Source organism: Stigmatopora nigra, chromosome 21 (genome assembly GCF_051989575.1).
Source record: "Stigmatopora nigra isolate UIUO_SnigA chromosome 21, RoL_Snig_1.1, whole genome shotgun sequence".
NCBI lineage: Eukaryota > Metazoa > Chordata > Actinopteri > Syngnathiformes > Syngnathidae > Stigmatopora > Stigmatopora nigra.
In genome coordinates this window covers 626,538-650,718 of record NC_135528.1, presented here as the reverse complement: position 1 = coordinate 650,718, position 24,181 = coordinate 626,538, and the positions used below count along the sequence as shown (strand labels likewise).

The following is a 24,181-nucleotide window of genomic DNA, read 5'->3' as shown; positions in this document are numbered from 1 at the left end:
TGGGTCCATTTCAATGTTTACCTTCCAAAACTGGTATTGAAACACTATTTGCTACCAGCCACTGACATTAGAGTGTCTTTCTACATGGCTATGGGCTGACTAAAACAAGACATGAATCGGCAGACAAGTCAAAGGAGAGAGGAGAGAGAATGAGACAGGATGAAAAAACTAATTCAAACAAAAACATACACACAATGTTAACAAGATAACCACATTAATTGTAATTGATTGGATTTGTTGTTAGTGTTTTAAATGTCATTATTTTATGTGGTCCGGAAACCTGAGACTGTAATTTCATATTGCACTTCAAACATTATAGAAAGGCAAGATCAATAATACAAAGCTACATACACATGAAAATGCAATCTTTACATTCAAAATATATTTAAAAAAAATCCAAAACACCCTCCCTCTTTGGCCCTAACATAATTCCCCTCTTTACCAGACAATAGACGATAAAGGGATGTAAACCTTTTTCACCAATATTTAAATACAGCTCATATTCCATGACCCCATTTGTGCATGTGATTACCTTGAGATTGTACTGGCAATGAGTCCAATAACCCAGTTAAATCCTCTTTCAGATTTAGGGTATTGAAGCTCACAGCATAAACAAGGCCTTTTGGGACTAAAAGCATGCCTCCATTGCTTTGACCTCTCAATCTGTTTGCTAGTCTTAAACCAAAGGAAGATCCCCCTCCTTTGGTGTAAGACTAGACATGGGGAGCGAGATAAGAATGACACAAAAGCTTGATCCCTATTGTGGTCTATAACTAGCAAGAACAATTTTTAGGACGATTTAGTTTGATTAATATTATGCTGAATTTAACGCTTTGTACTTGATAGGGAACAGATCACAATTACGGTCTAATATCCTTGGTGTACCGTGACATGCTGTTGAATTCTTGACTGTGGATCAAATTTCAGCGAATGTGTCTAACCTTAATCCTAAAAAAGAAAATCATTTATACTCTTAGAAACTACATTTTGTCTGCATGTTGCTCGTACAAGACTTGAGTAAATTAAAAAAATCCTAGAAATCCTGCATTTAAATGAATCACATCTTCTAAATTGCTTAGTTTTCTGCTCTCTTCGTTATAGGGATCTGTAAAAAGCCCAGAACAAGTGACTGTGTAAGGAGATACGCATGTCCCAAACATTTAAAAAAGCTGGTGTAGTCAAAATGTACTTAAATAGGAGTACTATTACTTGTGCAAATTATTGAGCTTCACATAATTCTAGGAAAAAAATACTCCCACACTGAGTATTTAAGAGGAAAATAATGAGTCATTCTTTTGAAAGTGAATGTAAAATCGGCACAGAGATGAGATTTGAAATTCCAGATCCTGCACAACAATGTTTTTGGAAGAAATAGTTTTTTTTCTCTCTGCCTTTGTTTATTGAAGTCTTGTATTTTGAAATCTGTATCTCTGGCCATAGCCTCGAACACGCTGTGGGCAGTTTTGTGGCTCTATTGCTGGTTTGATTAATAAAATGAAATATCCCTTTTTATTTGTTAAATTTTGATTATTGGAAAGCTCAAGTGACAGTATCAAAGGAACATATCGCTCTTCTGCCAAACCAAAATCATTCATGCAAGGTTAAATCTTTGTCCATTTTCTGTACCGCCAATGCTCACAAAGGTGGTGGGGGTGCTGGCGCCTATTCCAGCTGACTGTGTGATAATTCTTGAGAACAATGTTCAACAATATCTGCCAATGTCAAACTTGTGGCATTGCTCGATTCTTCAAAATTACAATCTACAAATGCATTCATGCAAAGAAAAAGTCTGTGATACTAATGCCACCCTCAATACCCCGACTTAAATATTATTGAAAACCTGTGGGGCCTTTTAAAATGGGCTGCCCATGCTCTGAAATCATCAGAACCGAGTGGAACGTTTCATAAAGAAGCTACTAGTACACTTATAGCTTGTCCTATGCGAGGTCACCACAGCAAATCAACTTTTTTTCCCACCACCAGCCACTTTCATATGTTTCATATCCATGAATGTTTTGGAGATGTGGGAGGAAACCAGAGTACCTGCAGAAAACCCACGCGACATACTAACCATTCGGTTCCTTGGGCAACTGCGGTCTCAAACACACAAATATAATTAAAGGTAATATGTTGAAATTAACAAAACACACAAGTGTAAATGGAATGTGTGTGAATTTGGATAATAAATTATATTACCAAGCATATTCACTGCATTCTTTGGGGAAAAACACAAAATAAAAAATGTAAATACTATACAGGTCACAGCCTGAAGCTCAGAATATAGGCCAGTCTCAAATTCCTAAATATGTCAGAGTTGTGTTTCCCACATTTGTTACTATTTAAACACAACTGTAAAAACAGTTTGTCTGAGTCCATCTGCAAAAGAGGATGCTAAAGTAAGAGGAGAATGAGTGGGTGTCTATGCATGTGTGTAGGGATGTTTGTGTGTGTGTGAGAGGGAGAGGGAGACTTAGAGAGAGAGAGAGAGATGAAGGTGGGAGGGAGGCAGAAAAGGAGGTGCTGCATCAAGCCGGCATAGAGAAGCAGCAGCTGGCTGGATTTAGGGCTCTATTGTTCCTAGTGTTTTGGTTCCATACCTCATTTTCTCTCATTAAGTAGCAAGGATTGAAAGAGACACAGAAAAAAGTAAATTGTCTCCTACGTTCTACGTGGACCGGATTCATTCTTCTTGGATACACTGGAGTGGTCGAAAGCAAAGCATAAGAAGAAAAACACACTGCAGGTCTTTTTCACCCCGTGGCTTGGCTTCTTATTTTCATTTTACTTATTTTCATCCTTCTGACTGCCCAGGGAAATACAGCGCTTTCTCTGCAGTGGCCATGGGGTTGGCCAGCGGAGCTGTTGGGAAGCTTGTGGTGCTGAAAAGGATACTTTTGCTCTTGCAGTTAGCACTGCTCTTTTCCTTTATGAAGCAACTAGATGCACAAGCAGCAGTGGGGACGAAACCAAGATACATTTGGCAAACAGGTATGTAATGCAGTCCATGCCTTTTGGGTTTTGAAAATGCCAGGCCGTAAAATTGATCATCCATGCATGACTAGTCTGTTATTTTTGGCTAAATGTTGATATAGAAACATTTTGTTTTCACAATATGCAGGAAAGCTACTAAACTTGGGACTACTTGTGCTTTCATGAAATGTTGTTTGGTCCAGTGGACCAGTTAGACTAAGTTTTATTTGATTCTTTCGGGCTAATTTTTCAGCGGACATGTATCAATTACTACTACTGTGTAATTCTCCACCCCATTATGTCTCACGCCTGAAGATAACAGTAGTCATATGCAGCTGCTATTTGTTAACCTTCTACTCCTTTACACTCTACAACAACAACAACAACAACAACAAACAACAGCATTTCAATTAATAGGCTATTATTTTGTTTAGGTTTGTGATGAAGATAAGATGGTTAATTATGTGTGTTGAGTTGGAAATGAGTGCCACAACAACCCTATTATTTTGGGTGGTGCCTTGCACCAGTCAAGGCTCATTCACTACGGGAGTGGAGCACATGGTCAGAGGAACACAATACCAATGCTTCCTCCAGTGAACAGAATGAAGGGGAAGAAAGCATGGGGGAGGAGAGATGGCAGCAGAGTAAAAGGACAGACACCCCCTGCTCCCTGACCTGTCAATACGGGAATGCACATTTGGATCATGGTGCATCTAAATCTTCTCTTTTACAGCAGTCTAATCACATTCTCAGTTGTGCTCAATTAATGTGCCCGTTTCAACCCCAGTTGCATCACCTCATCATTGATTCATTCAATTCATCTTCCGTACCCCACATCCTCGTAAGGGTTGCGGAGGTTGCAGGAACATATCCCAGCTGACTTCAGGGCAAAGGCAGACTACACCCTAGACCAGTGTTTCCCAACCACTGTGCCACGGGAAAATTGCAAAGTCATAAGTCGAATGGAATATTCAGAGAGAAAGATTAATATAAATATAACGAGATTAAAATGTAACCATTACAAGATTAAAATCTAAATATGATGAACATTAAAATATAGACTATACTATGATAAGATTCAAATTTTGAAACAGTCATTTGGTTGCTTATTTTCCTCTAACATGAACCGTAAGAGAACATGCAAACTTCCCACAAGAAGGTTTAAACCTGCAATCGAACCCTCAATCGAACCCTCAATCTCAGAACTGTAGGGCTGACCTGCTAACCACACCCCCCCAAACAATGTTTTTTAAAATCTAAATTGTTTTTGTTGACAAAAACGCCTGTGGATTTAGTAAACTAGCATTGCCATTATGTAAGGGGTAAACTGTATAAATTAAAATGTTGTCTTGAACGTCATTACGTCTAACTCAATCTGTGCTAAATGTCTGGCATAAGCAGCACAATTGAAGCAGAGACCCTGTAGTCGTATATTAAAAATAATTAACTTGCAGTAAAATGTACACAATCTTAGTGTTTCAAGTAAAGTATATTTGCAAATAGACAGTTATATTTGATTTATGATCCTTTAGAATAAATCTCATCAAATTTTCGGAGCCACTTATGCTCACAAGGGTCGCAGAGGGTGCAAGAGCCTATCCGAGCTGACTTTCGGGCATGAGGCAGGGACACCCTGAATTGGTGGCCAGCCGATTGCAAGCCACGAGGAGACGGACAACCATTCACTCTCACACTTCCACCTCGGGTCAATTTAAACTGTCCAAACAGCCTTCCACGCATGTTTTTGGGAAGTGGGAGGAAACCTGGGTGCTCAGAGAAAACCTATGCAGGCCCGGGTTGAATATGGATACTTCACATAGGAGGACTGACCTGGATTTGAACTCAGGACTGCTGTACTGTGGGACCAATGCGCTAACCACTAAACTATTAAACCATTAAATTGCATAAATACAAGGGAATGGTTGAATGTGAGGAATATTTATTTAATCAAAAGAAGCCCTTGTCCATAAACTGAAAAATTAGATCAATTTTTAATAGCTTCCTTTAGCCAAAATAATAGCCTCTAAAGGCTTTCTATAGCTTCCAATGAATGTCTAGATTCATGTTGATGGTGTTTTGGTATTTCCTATGAAACAGGGAAGTTACTAGGAGGAAAGGTAAAGAAGGTAGAGGATTCTAATACCATCAAGGGCCCAGTCCTAGAGGCAACAGTGCAGTGTGATGGAAAATAAAGAAATGAAATGAAAAACAATGTGCAGGCTGGGACAGTTGAAGAGAAGTATCAGATGTGTTATGTGATAGAAGAGTGTCAGCGACATTGAAGGGAATGGTCTCCAGGAGAATGGTCAGGCTGGCCAGGATGTATGGCTTAGATACATAGCTTTCAGGAGGTCGAGCTAAAAGTAGCAGAGACAAAAATACTAAAATTCTCCTTAGGATTGACCAGGTTGGATAGAATTAGTATGAGGCGACAGTGCGGTTGGACGTTTTGGTGACAAAGTCAGAGAGTTGTTATATTCAGAGGAGACGATGTTGAGGGTGGAACTGCCAAGGAACAGGGCTAGAAGTCTACCGAGGAGAAGATTTGTGGATGTAGTGAAGAAGGATATGAAAGTGGCTGGTGATGGAAAAAAAATAAGTTGATTCGCTGTGGTGACCTTGCATAGGAAAAGCCAAAAGTGTACTAGCAGGTTCTTTATGAAAAAATGTCCACTCAGTTTTTTTCAGAGCATGATGGAACTCCACCAAATTTTATTGTGTATTTGTCTTGGGTCCTCTTTGTTTCATCAATCCATTGTACCTCTTCCAAAAGCTGGCTTGTACAAATCAGCTTTTTGATTTTCACAAATTTTCCGTAGTGCCTGCATACACTTTTTTAACCTCTCAAAGATTACTATTTTTGTTGTAGTTTTATGAAAATATCTGTCATTGGCAATTTATACAACCATTTTTTTGTATAAAGGATAATTTTAAAGGTTACCCAAACATTATTTTACTCTGTATTCGCATTGTATTACTTGAACCATTTGGAATGAAATACAATTTTAACAGAATCATTCAAGCATGGTTTCAACTTTCATGCCTTACAGATATCTGATGTGTGGGAAGTAACTGTCAGTCAAATTTATATATGATCAGCAATCTATTTATTAATACTACAGTCGTACCTCTATTTATGAAATTAATCGGTTCCAGAACTTTTTTTCATAAATTTAATTTTTCATAAATAGAGCAATATTTTATATGTAAATTCTGTAAGTTGTTCCACAGTTCTCACAAAACTACTAACTAAACCCTTTAAAATTGTGTCACAATTTTGTAAGAACAATATCAGAAACATTTTTTCAAAAATTGAGAGAAAATTATCATAAAGTGATTTTCTAAGCCTTTAAAATGAATAAGAAACGTGCAAAATCTATTCATGTTGAAGCGCAGCTGCACAAGTGTCAGGAAGCTAAAGTTTTGATTTATTTAATAAGCAACCACACACATTAATGAACATATTCATGTTAACGAAAATTTATACAGTCATACCCCTACCTAAAAAAATAATTGGTTGCAGTACTTTTTTCGTAAGTTGAAAATTTGATCGTCGAGAAGTACTTTCCAGACGCTCTCCTACTTCCGAACATTCAACTTACGAACAAACGGTACATACGGACATGTCTGCAAATTGCGTTTATGTAAAAAAATGTTCATAAGTTCGATGTTGTATTGCGTGCCTTTTTCTGAGTAATGCTTCTTTCCGCCGCTAATACAGTGTTCCCTCGGTTATCGCGGTTAATGGGGACCGGGACCACCCGCGATAAGTGAATTTCCGCGAAGTAGGGATTCCCTTTCAAAAATGCTTAATTTGAATTTAATTCCAAAAAAAAAAAAAAAAAAAAAATATTATTTTTTTTTTTTTACCCCCTTGTATACAGTACATCATATAGATTACGGGTAGAGAGAATGAAATTCATGTTATTACAAAAAAAACTGTAAAATATGTTGTATCAATGTAATATTTGTATTTTTTTTCCTGAAAAAATCTGCGAAGCTCTGAGTCCGCGATGGCTGAACCGCGAAGTAGCGAGGGAACACTGTACTGACGCCTGGCGCTTTGAGAACTCAGTTCACCCAGCACCCACCTTCTACTGCCCAGTTTGTTGCAGGGCGGAAGTGCGTGACATATCTCCAGTGCGCAAAGAACCTTTTTCATTTCTATCATTAAATATCTCGTGCATCCATAATTCAATATGGTTGGTGAAAAGCAAAAGGCTTCTAGTGAGGGAGGTGCAAAGAAGAGGCAAGCCATTTCATTTGAAACGAAAGGGGCAATAATAAAGAAGCTTGATGCACGTGAGAAAGTGGTGAGCGTTGCACGGGGATACAACTTGAATCGTTCGACAGTCAGTACCATTTATAAACAGAAAGATCGAGCAGCAGGACCCAAATATTGAACTTTGCACAAAGGTTGCAAATCAATTGACTAATGCCATACACTGCTATCGCATTTATGATGAAAAAAAGAAAGAAAATGCAATCGTCATTAGATAGCTTCTTTCGGCCAGTTTCTCGTAAATATCTCTTTCCATCTCCCTAATGTACATATACAGTACTGTATGTATTCTCTCTATTCTATCTTTTTTTTTTTCAGTACAAACCAATGCTGGTTACTTATACAAGCCTTAAACATACAATTTGAACACTTTCAACTTATGAACAAGCGCCCGGAACCTAACTCGTTCGTAAGTAAGGGAGCGTCTGTACATGTAAATTCTCCAATTTAGTTTCATTGTTTTCCCCGAACTACCAACTAAATCTTTTAAAATTGGGCATAATGTCCCAATTTTGTAAGAAAGATGAGAGTAACACAAATGTAATAGAAAATGATCATACAAATATTTATTGTCTTAAAATGAACAACAATTACCATATTTTTACACCTATAAAACGCACCATCTGATGGGGCGCAGTCTCAGTTGTGGGTTTGTTTTCAGTTTTTTGTCGATACATTGGGCGCCTCGTCAAATAAGGTGCTAGCATGACTCTAGGCTAGTGTATGTTATGCTAGCTGCTAGCATATGTTATGTCAGCTGCTAGCCTACATTATGCTAGCTGCTGGCATATGTTATGCTAGCTGCCAGCATATGTTATGCTATCGTGTTTTTTAAAGACATCACGACCAAAACTAGGTTTGATAGTGCTTTATTGAAGTAAAAGGTACATTATAGAAGTTGAAGTGGTTAAAGATCTACAAAACCGTCAAACTCTTGTCTGTCAAAGTTGTGTATTCCGGGACCTTGATTTTAGCTTTGGTGAAAGCTAAAATATATCTAATGCAACTCGCAACAGGCATCACTCCTATGCCGTTTGCAAAGCTGTTTCTCCTCGCTGTTAAATTGTGTTCTATCCGTGGCTTCAGTCCATTTTCCAAGCGTTCACACCCTTATTCTGTTGTCATTCAGGTCAGGCATTTCCTCTTTATAGTTCTAATGTGGTGTTATTTTTTAGTATTGGGAGTGTTCTTGAGGGTTAAAAGCGCTGCGAGCATACGGAAGTCAAATACCTTGCCACCTGCTTGCGATGTTATGAATGGATTTATCGTAATGCTTGGAATGCGCGGGGGGCTGTTATTAGGGTGAACATTCGCTGGTTTGATTGCAATAAATAGCGTGTCGGCAAGAAATAAAACCTGTCAGGCAAATGGTCAGAGCCATACAAAAATTGAATTTAGCGCACTGATCGATTGGGCTTATTGACCATTTTAGAGAAAATTTTAGACTTTTAGGTTCATCCTATTGGTGTGAAAATATGGTATATGCAAAATCTACCCATGTTGAAATGCAGGGGAACAAGAGCAAGCTAATCGTGGGCAACATAGAGAGAGCGCAAGCACCAACACATGACCACACATCTAATAAACACAGCAATAAGAATTCAAAAATCAACATTAGCCACTTTAATCAACAACAAACAATAATGTTTTATGATTTCTTTGGAATGTAATTTTATTAGTCACTACTGGTTCTTAGCTGCTTCGATTTAACTTCTTCTCCCGCAGTGCTGGTTGATGGACATTTTGAAAAAAAAATATCCAAAGACGATGGCCTTTGAGGACTTTTAATAATGTTCCTACACTGATAAAAAAATTAATTTCGGCAAAATGGCTTGGAAGACTTTTTCTTAGACTTAAAAAAAACTAATTCTTCTGCTGCCTCATTGGCTGCACTCGATGTCTCATCATGGCGTACGACTGAGTGGTTTCCATTCCTTTTCTTAATTTTTTAAAATCTGCCATGCAATGCTTTAAAGTCAGGGTATGCTTGGTGTTCCAACGAACCTTCTGTGTCAATATTGTCGCGATGGTGGATTGGTTTTGATCATATTGCCTTTCAATTTCAGTCGCACCATGGCACCTTCATATTTTTTAACATCTTCAATTTTTCTTAAAACTTCAACGGGGCGTGCTTCTATTCATTCACACTTGTCTGCTGCTTCATCCACCCTCGAAAAACTGGACAAAAACTACACGCTCTGATTCCATACAGGAAGCAAGTCCTACTTTACTGCACAACTCGGCGTCTTTTATTGACACAGTACAGTGAAAACATGAAGGTCTCTGCCCCCCTTTGTCATTTTTCTGGCAATGTCTGATATATTTCTTGAAAGGCCAGCCAGACCATGGCTCATAAACACATGAATATCAGCGGCTCACAGCCGTCTGCTAATTCCACATTAGGTGTTATCTCGACTAACGGGTGCCACAATATTCCACAATATAAACACTGTCAGATCTCTGTGACGACAAATGGTAGTCAAAAGTACAGGAGAGAATCTTGGAACATAGATAGTGGTGCCCAGTAGAGTGTAGCGAGGTTATAAGGTGAGAATCAATGTATCCGACACAATTCCAAAATGAAATAAGGTTTACGGGAAAAGCATTCAATTTTGGGGAGATTTCATAACTTGGATCTTTGTTGTACCTCGAGGCACTCATTTGCTTTCGTAACCTGAAAAATTTGTACTTGGAGAAACTCATATTCCAGCCTTTTATTTGAAATTTTTGGTGGCAGGTCCTAATTTGTTTTGTAGTTGGTGCCTTCTTGGCAAAATTTGTAAAGAAGGCACGCTGCAATGACAGAAATGTCAAACGTTACACGCAAAAACATAGAACATTTCTATGAAAGCTGTGAAAATTTGAGGTCATTTCAACAAAAAATTGTCAAATTTATTGACCTAAAAACTGTAGTCAAACATTTTGGAACACCCTGTATATCTCAATCACAAATATTTTATTCTGTCATACCCAATACTTGGAGCCTATTAGCTGCAGTCACAGAAGCAGGTTAGAATCTTTGGCAAGGGTATTTAGGTCAATTACTGCTGATCCCTTCTCAACTTTTAGTACTGTAGAGCTCTTTCAGCCATGAGTACAACCTTAGAATTGAGTTGGGTTTCTGAATACTAATGGAATGAAAATAAAGCGGTCAAGGACTATAATATGATCAAGCATACTTTACAAAGAAGACATACAGTAAATCTTAAGTTAAGATCTTTTTTCATTCTTGGCCATGCGATTTAAATAAAGTAATGGAACCAAAATCTTTGCATGGGTAAACAATTGTAAAGTTCTTTTATTTTCCCTTTTTAATAATGTATTTGAATTATACTTAAAATATTTTTATTCATATTTCTTTTAAGTAGAAATCATATTATATAAAATTAATATTTACAATAACTGGCTGAAAAGAGCAAAGTAAAACAAAACATTTGTTTTGCTTTAATTGTACGGTTAACCTCTTGATGCATGTTGTACCAAATTAGTCACATACTGGATCAAAGAAGCCTCATTCATTCATTCATTTTCCATATTGCTTATCCATACAAGGGTCATGGGGGGTGTTGGAGCCAATCCGATTGGTAGGAGGCTAATCGCAGGGAACACACAGACAACCATTCATGTTCACACTCATACCTACGGGCAATTTACAGTGTTCCACAAGCCTACCAATCATGTTTTTATTTGTAGGCCTGCGCGGGCCGGGTCGGTGGACTGAGCTCATGATTAATGCATCAACCGCACAGGTCTGGGGTTGAGGGTTCGATCCTAAGTGGGTAATCACTGTGAGGAGTTTGGATGTTCTCTGCGGGCTTGCATTGGTTTTCCCCGGGTACTACAGTTTTCTTTCATATCACAAAAACATGCATGGATCTTTGTTTTTTATCTTGGCATCAAGGTTAAACCAAACACAAGTTGTAAACCCTTTAAGAGGAAGAATCTACTTTGACAAGGATTCCACCCTTAAGTATGTTTGTAGTTGTTCAGTGTAAGGCCTACTTACCATAATTGCACTCAGACACATAGACTTTATGTACTGCACTCTAACGTGATCTCAAGGAGCATGTTACACTCAGGGCATTACACATCAGTTAAACTCTCCATCCAACTCCATGGTTTAGTAAATACTAAATGTACTGTTGTAAAGAATCTAAATGCTGACATGCCTACTTCTTGATAGCTCATGACAAAACTATATAGATCCAGAAAACCAGACCATTGTTTGTTGGTATTTATGATGACTTTAGACAGAAAGGGGGAATGCCTATGTTGTTACATGCATATACAAACTGAAAAAAAAGTGCCCAAGGACATTTAGGCTCTTGATTTTCTTTAGTTTTCCCTGGATATCTCAAATTGTAATTTGGCTATGCTCAATATTTTGGGGGAATTCTTCCTGTCCACGTGGCACACATTTCCATTAGACAGACCTTGTCCTTTAGCCCCCTGCATTAGGATTAAAGATACATATGTGCACATCATGCCACCTATACTGCAACACCCCTGTGTATTAAATAATCTCTGAATAGAACTGAGGCTCATGTCATGAACCTCTCAGATTTAAAAAACAAGTAGAACAAGTAGAGCTGAAAATTGTATTTTGTGTCTCAATGGTTTATTTCACTGTTAGTTATTGGTCCCTTTGGTGTTTAGTTTTGTTTCGCCTCTGTGTGACTTGACCTTGTTTACCCATTAATTTCACCTGAAGTTCCCCGCTCGCTGGTGTCTCTCCTTACTTGCTGTCTTTCGAGTCATCCAGCTGTTTCCCATTGTCCGATCAACCCCCGTCTGTCTATAAAAGCCCTTAGTCATTTTCCACCCCTGGTTGGATTGTTCTCTTAGGTTTGAACGCGAAGGGGAATGATCCGAAACGTAAATACATTTTTTTTTAATTTTTGAAATGAATGTATATATATACATACATTATATATATATATATATATATATATATATATATATATATATATATATATATATATATATATATATATATATATATATATATATATATATATATATATATATATATATATATATATATATATACAGTACATTGTGGATTTTATAAAATGCTGAAATATAAATTCATGGGATAACAAAAATCACACTGAAATCGCAACCGAAAGACAGGAGATTAATGATGGTTGAAGTCAGAGCTCCGCTTCTTCTTCGGTGCTGAAATGGATGGCATTCAGCACCAAATATTTCACCGCAGAAGAATAATCATGCGCCGAAGAAGTATTTCATCTCAGAAGAAGAATGCCATCGCAGAAGAATTTCATCGCAGAAGAATTTCATTGCAGAAGAATTTCATTGCAGAAGAATTTCATTGCAGAAGAATTTCATTGCAGAAGAATTTCATTGCAGAAGAATTTCATTGCAGAAGAATTTCATTGCAGAAGAATTTCATCGCAGAAAAATTTCATCGCAGAAGTATTTCATCGCAGAAGAATTTCATCGCAGAAGAATTTCATCGCAGAAGAATTTCATCGCAGAAGAATTTCATCGCAGAAGAATTTCATCGCAGAAGAATTTCATCGCAGAAGAATTTCATTGCAGAAGAATTTCATCGCAGAAGAATTTCATCGCAGAAGAATTTCATCGGAGAAGAATAGCGTGACGGATTTTTTTAAAAAGACATCTTGCCTTCTCTTTTGTTGTGAGAGAATATCCCATCGCTCACATTCCCAATTGGTATAAGACAACGCCAATCCTTTTCCATCTTTCTTTGGATTTTGAATCGTCGTTTAACATGCCTCCTAAGCATCTTGTCGAATAATCCTTACCAAAGCCACTGCCGCCTCCCCGTTGCAGAGCGGAGCAATAGCGTGTCAAGGATAGAGTGAGGACGCCGCCTCGAGTGGACGGTCTAGCAGTGACACGGTACACTGAGGAAGACTTCTCTAACAGACCTGAAGAGAATGATTTTGACATGGATGAGACCGTCATTTTTGCCAGAGGAAGAAGGTGCCTTCCTGGACATTTTTATTCAAAGATGAACTGAAAGTGCCAAGAATGACAAATATCGTCTGACACTCTTCGTGTGTGGGGATCACAGTAAAGCGAGCCTTAATCAACAAGTTCGACCATCCTCATGCTTTAAAAGAACAAGAACTAAGCCTTGCTGCCTGTCTACTGGATGAGCAACCGGAAAGCCTGGATGACCAATGTTTCATCCCGAACGCGAAGCTGTACCCTGCTGAAAGGGGGCTTCCCTACAAGGACTTGGACTAAAACTCCCATTAACCTGTTTTTTATTTATTTATATCTAGCAGAGAGGAAATATTTTCACTCTGAGTACAATATTTAAAGTATTTAATTTTTTTTAAATATATACATTATATTTAGATATTAATACATTACAGACATCATATGCGTATAACTGTACTATTCAATAAAAACACTTTTTGATAATTGTACTTGTGTACTTGTATTTTGTATAGGCCTCTCATTCTTCGTGGCCTCAGCAGACAACCCCTCAGCTGACAAACAAAGCCCAAATGACGAACCATTATCACCTGGCCTGACGACACACATCTCCGACTCCAAGACTGCTTTGAAAAGACAGAGTGGTAGACTTTCTACCATGAGGACCTGGGTACATTCAAAGGCATAATTCTGTCTTACATCAAGTAGCATATATGGCCATGGTGACCGTGGAGAAGACCACCCAGGTAAGGTGACTGTGAAGAAGACCATCAGGTTATGGTGACTGTGAAAAAGAACATCCACGTCTACCAAAACCAGGAACCGTGGGGGACAAGCATGGCCGATCACTTTTCCAGGCTCATGATGAAGCCTCCAGATCTGGTAACAGGGCACTCTACATCGCAGCTCGCGTCGACCTTAGGTTAGGCATCAAGCCTGCCAAAACAGACTACAAGGGCAATATAGAAGAGGAATTTGACAACCCCAGAATTATGTGGCAAAGCATACAGTCCCTTCATCAACTAATAGGACTGTGCTGCTACTACTACAGACTCAGGTGTTGCACTGGAAAAAGAGCTAAACTTCATTTTTGCCCGCTTTGAACCCCAAGCCCAGCACTCAGTCACACCACTTCAACCTTCAATAAATCCCAAATCAACCCTGGAAAAAGTCTCAACCCACTCACCGTGGACATAGTGGAAGTAGGATGTGTGCTCCATGCTGTCAACCTCAGGAAGGCCACAGGACTGGATGCAATACCAGGGAAAGTACTCAAGGCATGTGCTGATGAACTAGCACCAGGCTTCACTGACATTTTCAACCGATTAGTAGAGCAAGCCACCATCATACCAGTACCCAAGAAGTCACCCGGAAACAATATGTTTGACTACCACCCAGTAGCACTCACACCAGTTATCATAAAGTCCTTTGAAAAAACTGCAAGTGAAACATCAAAGCCTGTCTTCTCATCCATGACCCCCATCCGTTAGAATATCGCCCAAATAGATCCACTGAAGATGGAATAACACTGCCCTCCACAATGCACTGAGCCACTTTGAGAAAAGAAGAAGCTCTGTCAGAATGCTATGAAATATGGGATGCACTTTATGGATAATTTAAATCTCATTGAACTTCTTTGATTAAAATAAAGGCATTCATGTCAATCAACTTATCTTCTCACGCACTCGCCTGTACACCTCAATGAAAAATATCTTTGCATATCTTACTCATTTGACGTATTTCATAAATATTTTCCTTCATTATTTTTTCACATATTTCATGAAACTTTGGTGTAGATTTGTATGTTTTTTTTTTTTTAAAGTTTCTGGGGAATGGTACTGGAACCTTCAAACGGCTTGGGACAAACATGACAAATAAATAGAACCCCATAACCCACAAATAGGACACCTAATGCTTAATTCCTTCAGATTTTTATTCATGGATCACTTTAACACATTCAATACACATTTTGGATGTCAAAAATCCATGTATCTCAGCAAAGAGCACCCTATTTCTAGACTGCGTAAAAGTTTTCACATTAACAAAATGTTTCAAAATGTAACATGTACACAGACAAAGACATATTTATTACGTATCTGTTGCTGTGCATGTTAAAAGTATTATCACTCACCATTTAGGTTCAATGTCAATTTTAAAGCACCAAAAAAACCCCAAAATAATAAAAAGACGGTCATTTAATTACTTTAAGTAATGTGGCATTTTTTTTTAATAGTAGTTAGCCAAATTGGAGAAGACTATTCATGACTGAGAACATAATACATGTGGAAGATAGAAGTTGGTATTCAAACTTGACCCGGCCCGAGGCCGACCAATTAACTTGATTTGCAGGCCCGAGCCCAAAGCACACCCGAAATTTCACATTTTATTTGCAAGGACTTGGGGCTCTCGAGTCGGGAATGGGAGGGGTGATTTATAATAACAAATTAAAGCCTGTCATTCCTTAGTTTAGTATCCACTATAGGTGAGATCTTAAGCCCGAGCCCGACCCGGGTCAGGCCTAAAATGTCAATCATTACTTCGTGTTCGGGTTTGGTCGGGCCGGGCTTCTCTCTTGCTGAAAAAAATATATACTAAAATGATGTGTCTCTCTCGATTACTTTAAAAATAAATAAATATATGTTTATAAAAATGTATACTAAAACGATGTGGCGATACTGAAGTGAGAAATACTAATAATAAATAATTTAGTTAAAACAAAGATGGCGCTGTAACGGAATTGCTATGTAACTACTGAACAGGAGCCGCAGAGCCAGAGCTTGATCTGCGCACGTCATTTCACCGCCGCTGTCTTAATAATCTTCCCCTCCGCATTTATACACATTTATTTGAAAAGGTCAGCGAGAGAGAAGCCCGGCCCGTATTGATTGAAATATTTGGCCTGCCCTCACCCGAAATTCGGTCTTGGGCGTAAGATCTTACCTCTAGATAGAAGGGCCTGCCAAAAATTATCTACCATTATCCCAGTGCCCACAAAGTCACCGACAAACAGTCTGGATGACTTCTGCCCAAGAGCACTCACACCAATCATCACAAAGTACATCCAGTCATCCATTGAGAGTATGCTGACCTATGTTGTGTCAGTGTGGCACTCTATACCGCTGCGGATCCTGTTCCTGGTTGTGCTTATGTTAGTTACTTCCCTTTTGAAAGGAAATGATTGTTCATTTGCTATTATGAAATAAAACAAAATTTTGCTTTGATTTTGGATTGGATTGGATAACTTTATTCATCCCGTATTCGGGAATTTCATTGTGGCAGTAGCAAGGGGGTGAATAAACAGAAAAGCAAAGCAAAAGCAAAAAGTACAAAGCAAATCAAAGTAAATGGAATCATCAGATCATTAAGACATAAAAGCAGCAAAATCACAAAACGAGCAAGGGTGGACGGAGTTACCGCAGCCGCCGGCTGCCGCTTAAACAGCGCCATTTTACTTGCGTTAGCTAAAACGGATACAGAGTCAAAAAGATGTTGTAAAGTTGGACAAAAACTGGAACCACACACAAGAAGTCTTCCACGAGGGGAACTTCTGCAGATTGTGACCGAGGTTGAGAATATGCAGAGTCGCTCTTCCAAGCTTATCCGCACAGTTCCTCAGTAGTCTGGAGCCGAAGAGACAACAGCAGCAGGGCAGAACTCCTCGACTCCGTTGGTGGTAAGCGCCGACAGCTCTTCCTTCTTATCCCACGATGGAATGGTTGGTCAGAAGCTTTGCCTCTTCTCCCGGTACGTTTGTCCAGCTCCAAAACTCCGGCGGCAAAGAGGTGTTGCTCCTTCTGCTGCGTATTGTAACAGCTAGTCCCATGTGCGTGACAGCGTAGGAATGGCTGAATGGTTAAAAAAAAATAAGTAGCAGAAAGGAGCCATGCTAACAGAACAAGGAAAGTTGTCAAAACATTAAAGTATAAAGTACAAAGTAAAGTAAAAAGGGATGTATTAAGAAATATTAAAATGTAATTTAAAAAAGATAGAATGGCTGTAAAACATTATAAACACAAGAGTGTACAGAGCTACTGCCACTTGCTTCCGTGAGACAGCGCCATCTTGGCTTTTCTTCCTTGCAGCATTTATTGATTGGATAAAAATACTGGAGCTTTTGAAACATTACAACCAGGCAGGGGGTGATTTCCCCCGGGAAAAGACAGTGATGGACGTCAATGACGAAACGGCAAAAATTGCACTGAAATGGGGTAAAATCCACTTCAAACACTGGAGCTTTTCAGATATCAGAACCGGGCCCGCAATTTAAATATTATTTAGGAATATAGCCATATTTTAATCACCAAAAATCATCTTAAACTGTACACAATATCCATTCTCCTTTCTTTCTTCCTTCTATTCTATCGCCATCGAAGCTAATGATGAAAGACGAGCCTGTCCTATTTCTGGCATAGTCCGTCTTGAAAATGGCTTTAAATAAACACAACAATATATTTGCTTGTGCAGCTCGCTCCAAATAGTTTGGTATCTCTCTCATAGTTAGCGCACTGAAAGTGGCGGACACACCCTTTTCGGCTGTAACAGGCTTGCTAGCTTTGGAGTTGACCGCCTTTTCTTAATGATGTCCATTTTTCTGGAAAAGTCCATCTGGCTTTGTGAGAAAATCTGCAACCAAATCCTTTTGTTTTCCTCCATCGGCCATTGTGGGTGGAGTTAGCGATCTCTGGCTGGCTCACTTTGGCTTTTTTCCGCCTACTACCCAATCATAGTTGGTGAAAGTGATGACATACGACTGCGAGAAGGCAATGACGTATCCCCACGCCTGTGAGAAGGCCTTAGTGTCACCAAATCGAATTCTGATTGGTTAAAGCAACAGTCTTAGTATTGATGGACAAAATATAATATATGATTCAGATATTTCTTAGGCAAGCTAAGAAGGCCTTGAAGGCCCTGACAGCCCGCCACTGTTTCTTAACGATCGACCGCAAGACCTTAGATCAGACTTAACTTTTGTGATGTGCTGTCATGGTAAATGCTACGGTCAGAGCATGTACCTGAGGTATGATGGAGGGGCCCCGAGCGGGCAACAGCAGACACAAGTAAGTGTACTCACATGTGGGCAGTCATAGTTCGTCTAATTATAGTAAGATGGCTGTGCCCCGAGCGAGCAGTAATGGGAATGTTATATGTTTTATGAAAGATGTTTTTTTCATCAATTTCATTCATAGAAGTCAAAATAAATTTAGTTTGCTGTTTTATCTGTTTATCTTTTCTCTATTATGAAATAAATTAAGGGGGATTCGAAGGGACCCGAAGGGATCCAAAGTCCAACTCGAAGCTGAACCCATACCTGTCACCTTGAACGTTTTACACGTATTCTATAAGTTTTTTTACCATTTCAAATCATGTAAGCCGTACACCGACTTTTGTACGAGGAAAAATATTAATTAAAAGAAATCGCCAATATTTATGAAAACCGATCTCAACAAAACCGTTTTGGCTAAAATCCAGATAGTCTCGTAGGCTGGTAGCCAACGACGCTACTGTCATCGATCGTTACTATTGTCACGGTATATCAGCAAAAATTATCCTCAATCGTATGTATTTTTTCAGCGGTGCGTACGGCAATATTGATAAAGGATGACATGCACATGCGTAGTTATACATAGAGTAAATATCGTGGAAGCAAGCATGGAGAAGCCACATAGTAAGAAACAAGTTACCGCGAGTAAACATGCGGCGTACAGTGTTTGTACGTTTTTGGGGGGTTTGTACGGGGAATCATAATCATTTATAAGGGCGGTTATCGGCAGAGGTTCACAGGTACGCGAACCCGAACCCGAATCTCAATCAAATCAAATCTGAAGATTACGGTAATTTAATGTCTGTTTGATAGCTATGGCATATCACTGCATGCTGTGATTTTTCAAATGATTTGTATGGAATTTTTCACCATGCAAACATTTACATTGAATAAGTGGAGCTATTAAAGTCGATTCAAATTTAAGAATTTTTATGCAAAAGAAATGTTGAAACAATACTGGAAAAAATCTTCTGTTAAGTTTACTAAATATCGGATAGACTTATTTCTATTTTCTCAATGTAACGTGGTCCTCTCATTAGGTGGCCATAGGTTGATCTGTATTTATGGCCAATGGTTTATGAATAGCAGGTTGTGATCTTGGTACTGTGTGGTTGAGTGATTAGCAGTCCTAGTCTGGTATAAACCCTTGTTTTCTTCCAGCTAATCCATGTTTCCTGGAATCTTTATGAAATCCAGTGAGCGTGCTCGAGGATTGGCCTAATAAGGGATTAAGAGCTTTTCATCAAGATGTTTCTTCCTCTTCATGTCATTTCCTATTCACACTTTCCTTTTTTTCTTGCCATTTGACTTGTACTGTGAATTATTGTTGTGTTCTCATCAGCATTTGCGCTGTTCCATTAGCTGTAGTAGCCCTAGTTACGATATGATTTTTTCATCTGACGAAACATAGATATCAAAATAATTGTTCCAAGATACAATCATTTGTCCAAGTTACTACACATCAAATGTAGTCCAGCATATTAAGGTAGCAAGAAAGTAATGCAACGCTAGCCGTAGACTAACTTTATGGAGCCACCATGCAAGCAATACAGGCCTTTCGACCAGTGGTATATCAATCAACACCCTACCCTACTCTACTGTTTGTATTTCCTCATTGTAAATGAGGTTGTCGTTTGGGAGACGGTGATTTCCGAGGTGACTCGGAAACACACCTCTTGTTAGAAAAATGTGAGCAGTCTATTTAGGCATTAATATTTATACATACCTTTTCAAAAGTAAAATAAAGGACCTGCAACATCTCATTATTTACTTTTTTAGATGCAGCGCTAAACCTGTTATCAGCCATGTGATGATTCAAGCGTCACACCTTTTGCGATCGTATACCCGATCAGACTAAATGCTAGGAAATTGTACATAGACGACTGCTTATACTCACTTGCTAAACCCACCCTAGTGATAGAGAGTGAAAAAGAGAAAGAGAGACCATCTTCTAACAGAGTAACAAATAACTATTGGTTAAGATGTTTCATAATAATCTGAGAGATTAGTACAACGCAGTGTGCATAGGGTAGAAAGTGAGTGAGAAGAGAGAGAGAGAGGGAGAGAGTGAGAGAGAATCAGCGAGAGAGCATGGGAGAGAGAGCGAGGAAGCGTGGGAGAGAGAGAGCGAGAAAGTGTGTGAGACAGCGATAGAGATGGCAAATGAGCATAAGTGAGAGAGAGAGAGCAAAAGACAGAAAGTGTGAGAGTGAGGGAGTGAGCGCGAGGACGAGAGAGGCACCAAATGAGTGCGGTACAATGTGAGAGAGTGAGATGGATGTGAGAGAGAACAAGAAAAAGTGCAAAAGATGAGAGAGGGTGTGACAGAGAGCACAGGAGAGAGTCTTCGCGAGAATGCAAGAGGAAGAGAGTGTCAGAGAGCAACAGTGTCAGAGGGAGGGTGAGAGAGTGTGAAAGAGAGGGCGAGTGCGAAAGCGAGAAAGGGTGTGAGAACGAGGATGAGAGAGTGCAAGAGAGAGTATGAGAAAGGGCAAGAGAGAGAGTGAGAGATAGAGCAAGACAATGACAGAGAGAAAGAGAGAGAGATTTACAGAGCATGCCAGGGAGAGAGAGAGAGAGAGAGAGAGAGAGTGAATGAGAGACAGAGCAAGACAATGACAGAGAGAAAGAGAGAGAGAGATTTACAGAGCATGCTAAGGAGAGAAGAGAGAGAGAGAGAGAGAGAGAGAGAGAGAGAGAGAGAGAGAGAGAGAGAAAGAGAGAGAGAGAGAGCAACATTGAGAGCGAGAGACAGAGTGAGAGAGGCCAAGTGCAAGAGAAGGAGAGAGACAGAGTGCAAGAGAGAGAGAGAGCGAGAGAGAGAGAGAGAGAGAGAGAGAGCGGTACAGATAAAGAGCATGAGAGAGAAGTGAGAGTGTCAGAGAGAGCAGGTGAGAGAGTGTAATGGAGAGAGAGAGCCTGAGTGAGAGACAGAGAGAGAGAGCCTGTGCAAGAGAGAGAGAGAGCCTGTGCAAGAAAGAGCGTGAGAGAGAACCCGTCTCAGATAGTGTGTGATAGAGAACAAGTCAAAGAGAGTGTGTGAGAGGGTGAGAAAGCATGAGAGAGTGTGGAGGAGCAAGAGAGTAAGAGAGAGTGTGCAAGAGCCATGCAAGGGAGAGTGTGCAAGAGCCATGCAAGGGAGAGTGTGCAAGAGCCATGCAAGGGAGAGCGTGCAATAGAGTGTGCGATAGAGCGTGCGATAGAGCGTGCAATAGAGCGCACACAAGCGAGAGCACACAAGCGAGAGCGTGCAACAGAGAGTGCGAGAGAGACTGCAAGAGAGTGTGCGAGAGACGTATAAGAGAAAGAGTGGTCGAGAAGCTATGAGAGCGAGAATGCGAGAGACAATGAGAGACTGAGTCTCCAGAACCTAAAACTAAACCCAATAAAAACTCATTGGAGGAAGCTCAAACTCTGTGTTTTTCAGTGACAGCCCAATAACCTGACTGGTCTGGATCAGATCTGTGTGGAGTGTGCCAAAATCCATCCTGCAGTGTGTACAAACCTAGTGGAAAAACTTCAGGAAATGTTTGACCTCTGTAATTTTAAACAAAGGTCACTGTAACAAATCTTAACCATGATTTTCTCTGGTGTTCAAATATTTATTTGCAGCTGTATCACAAACAAACAAAAATCGTAAAAATAAATCATGCATTTTTATTTGTGCATTTTTTTAATTTATTTCAAGTAGACATGCACCTCCAATGAAATTTCAGACCCCTCCATGATTTTTAAGTAGAAGAACTTGCAATATAGCAGGGTTTTCAAATACCTGACTGTATGATGCATTACAATTTTTACGACTGATATATTGAGTGTTAGCGCGTCAGCCTTACAGCTCTGGGGTTTTCAGTTCAAATCCAGGGCCGGTCCACCTGTGTGGAGTTTGGATGTTCTCCCCGGGCCTGTGTGGCTTTCCTCCAGGTACTCCGGTTTCCTCCCAAATTCTAAAAACATGCATGGTAGGCTGATTGGACACTCAGTTCGTGGTTGTCCGTCCCCCTGTGCCCTGCGATCGGCTGGCCACCGACTAGAGTGTCCCCCGCCTCTGGCCCGGAGTCAGCTGGGAATAGGCTCCAACAACCCCGCACGCCTCCCCCATAACCCTAATGAGGATAAAGTGGTTTCAAAAATTCGATGAATTAAGATATACTAAGTGTATTTAATATATTGGTCAGAAAACTATCCCAAACTGGACGTAAATGCTATACAACTCACACTATTGGTTTCAATTGTTGATTAACTAACAAAGTGTACAGGCAGTCAATTTGAATTGGCAGTGACATCTGACAGCACATGCTGGCGGGCATACAGAGACAAGACTAGAAGGATAGGAAGCAAATAAAAATGTTAATTTTTGGAAATGTTCACTCTTTAAATCTAGCTATGACATTTCATAACATTTTTTCTAATTTTTCAGGGCCATGGGGTCGATGCATGGGCAGTGAGTGTGGCCCCGGTGGTAGCCAAAGCAGAGCAGTATGGTGTGCTCACTCTGAAGGTTGGACTACTCTACACACGAACTGCAACAAGACAGAAAGGCCAAAAAAACAACAAATCTGCTTTAGAGTGTGTGACTGGCACAAAGACCAGTATGACTGGCAACTGGGTGCATGGAATCAATGTGTTCCTGTGTCAATGCGAAGTGCAAGGGTGCAAAAGCCCACTGTGTGCACTCGGGGCGAGGAGGGGATACAGACCCGTGAAGTAGGATGTGTCCAGAAAGTGAATGGTGAGCCAGCCGAAGATGCAATTTGTGAATACTTTGAACCAAAACCTCGTCTCGAGCAGGCCTGCTTAATCCCTTGTCCACGGGATTGTGTATTGTCAGAGTTCAGTCAATGGACACCCTGTTCCAAGACCTGTGGGATGGGTTTACAGAACAGAATTCGCGTCATTCTTGCGGCGCCATTATTTGATGGAGCAGCCTGTTTAAACCTGACAGAGTTTCAGACATGTCAACTGGGTTTGTGTGAAGGAGAAGAGAGCCAATATACTCTCCGGGTCGGTTCCTGGGGACCATGCTCTATGCCTGTCAGCAAACAGCTCAGACAAACTGTCGAAACAACACAAGAGAGTCCCATGCCATCCAAAGAAAGTGATAACTTCACAAAAAATGGGGAAAAAAAAATATCAAACAGAAGGGACAAACAAAGCACAGCTGCCAAGAGGTCCATTCAGTGGGGTGAGATTGAAAGAGGTGTAGAAAAAACACTGAAGTCCAACAGAAAATTGGGAAAGGTGAACAGAAAACCTGACAGACCATCCCGTCAGGCAGACCGACCCAACCGACAAAGAAAGATGAAAAACAAAGAAAAACGAGAGAAAATTAAAGATAAAGTCCGACACAGGGAAAGGGGCATGGTAACTTATTCCGACACTAGAGAACTTAACAAAAAGAAACGGAACAAGAACCATCAGAATCGCCCAAGAGGAAGGTTTTGGGATCTGCAAATTGGCTACCAGACAAGAGAAGTCACCTGTGTGCACAGGAGTGGGACTGTTGAAGACCTAAGGTAGAAATGATTTATTCCAAGACACTTTCAAATCTAATTACTCCATGCTTTGTAGTGTTTTTCTTGTTCCATCCTTCTTTTATACAACGGTACTTTGAGATGCAAGCTTAATGCGTTTCCCGGGCTCAACTCGTATGTTGATTTACTCGTATCTCAAATCAACGGTTCCCATAGAAATAAACTAAACACAAATTATTTCGTTCTGACCCTCTGAAAAAAACACCAAAAAAACAGGATATTGAATGGAAAACACTTATTTTTCTAATTCGCCATCCACTAACAGAGTACCAAATAACTCGTCGTTATGATGTTTAATTGTATAAAAATTAGGCAGATTTTGTGGAGGGGAGAGAGAGAGAGAGGGTCAGAGAGAGAAAGAGCATTTCCATTTATATGCAATATTTTTCTATGATTTTGTTTTGATTTATTTATTTAATGGAT

General features: G+C 39.7%; 1 protein-coding gene across 1 annotated transcript in view; it reads left to right on the top strand.

Moving 5' to 3' along the window:
• The first annotated feature begins 2,502 nt into the window (after nt 1-2,502).
• The window catches only part of thsd7aa (thrombospondin, type I, domain containing 7Aa), an 80,851-nt gene continuing 59,172 nt past the window's right edge, over nt 2,503-24,181 (top strand). The window contains exons 1-3 of the mRNA XM_077743118.1: nt 2,503-2,743; nt 2,812-2,988; nt 22,645-23,740. Of these exons, the coding sequence (XP_077599244.1) occupies nt 2,841-2,988; nt 22,645-23,740 (1,244 nt within the window). The 5' untranslated portion in view covers nt 2,503-2,743; nt 2,812-2,840. The remainder of the gene's footprint in view (nt 2,744-2,811; nt 2,989-22,644; nt 23,741-24,181) is intronic.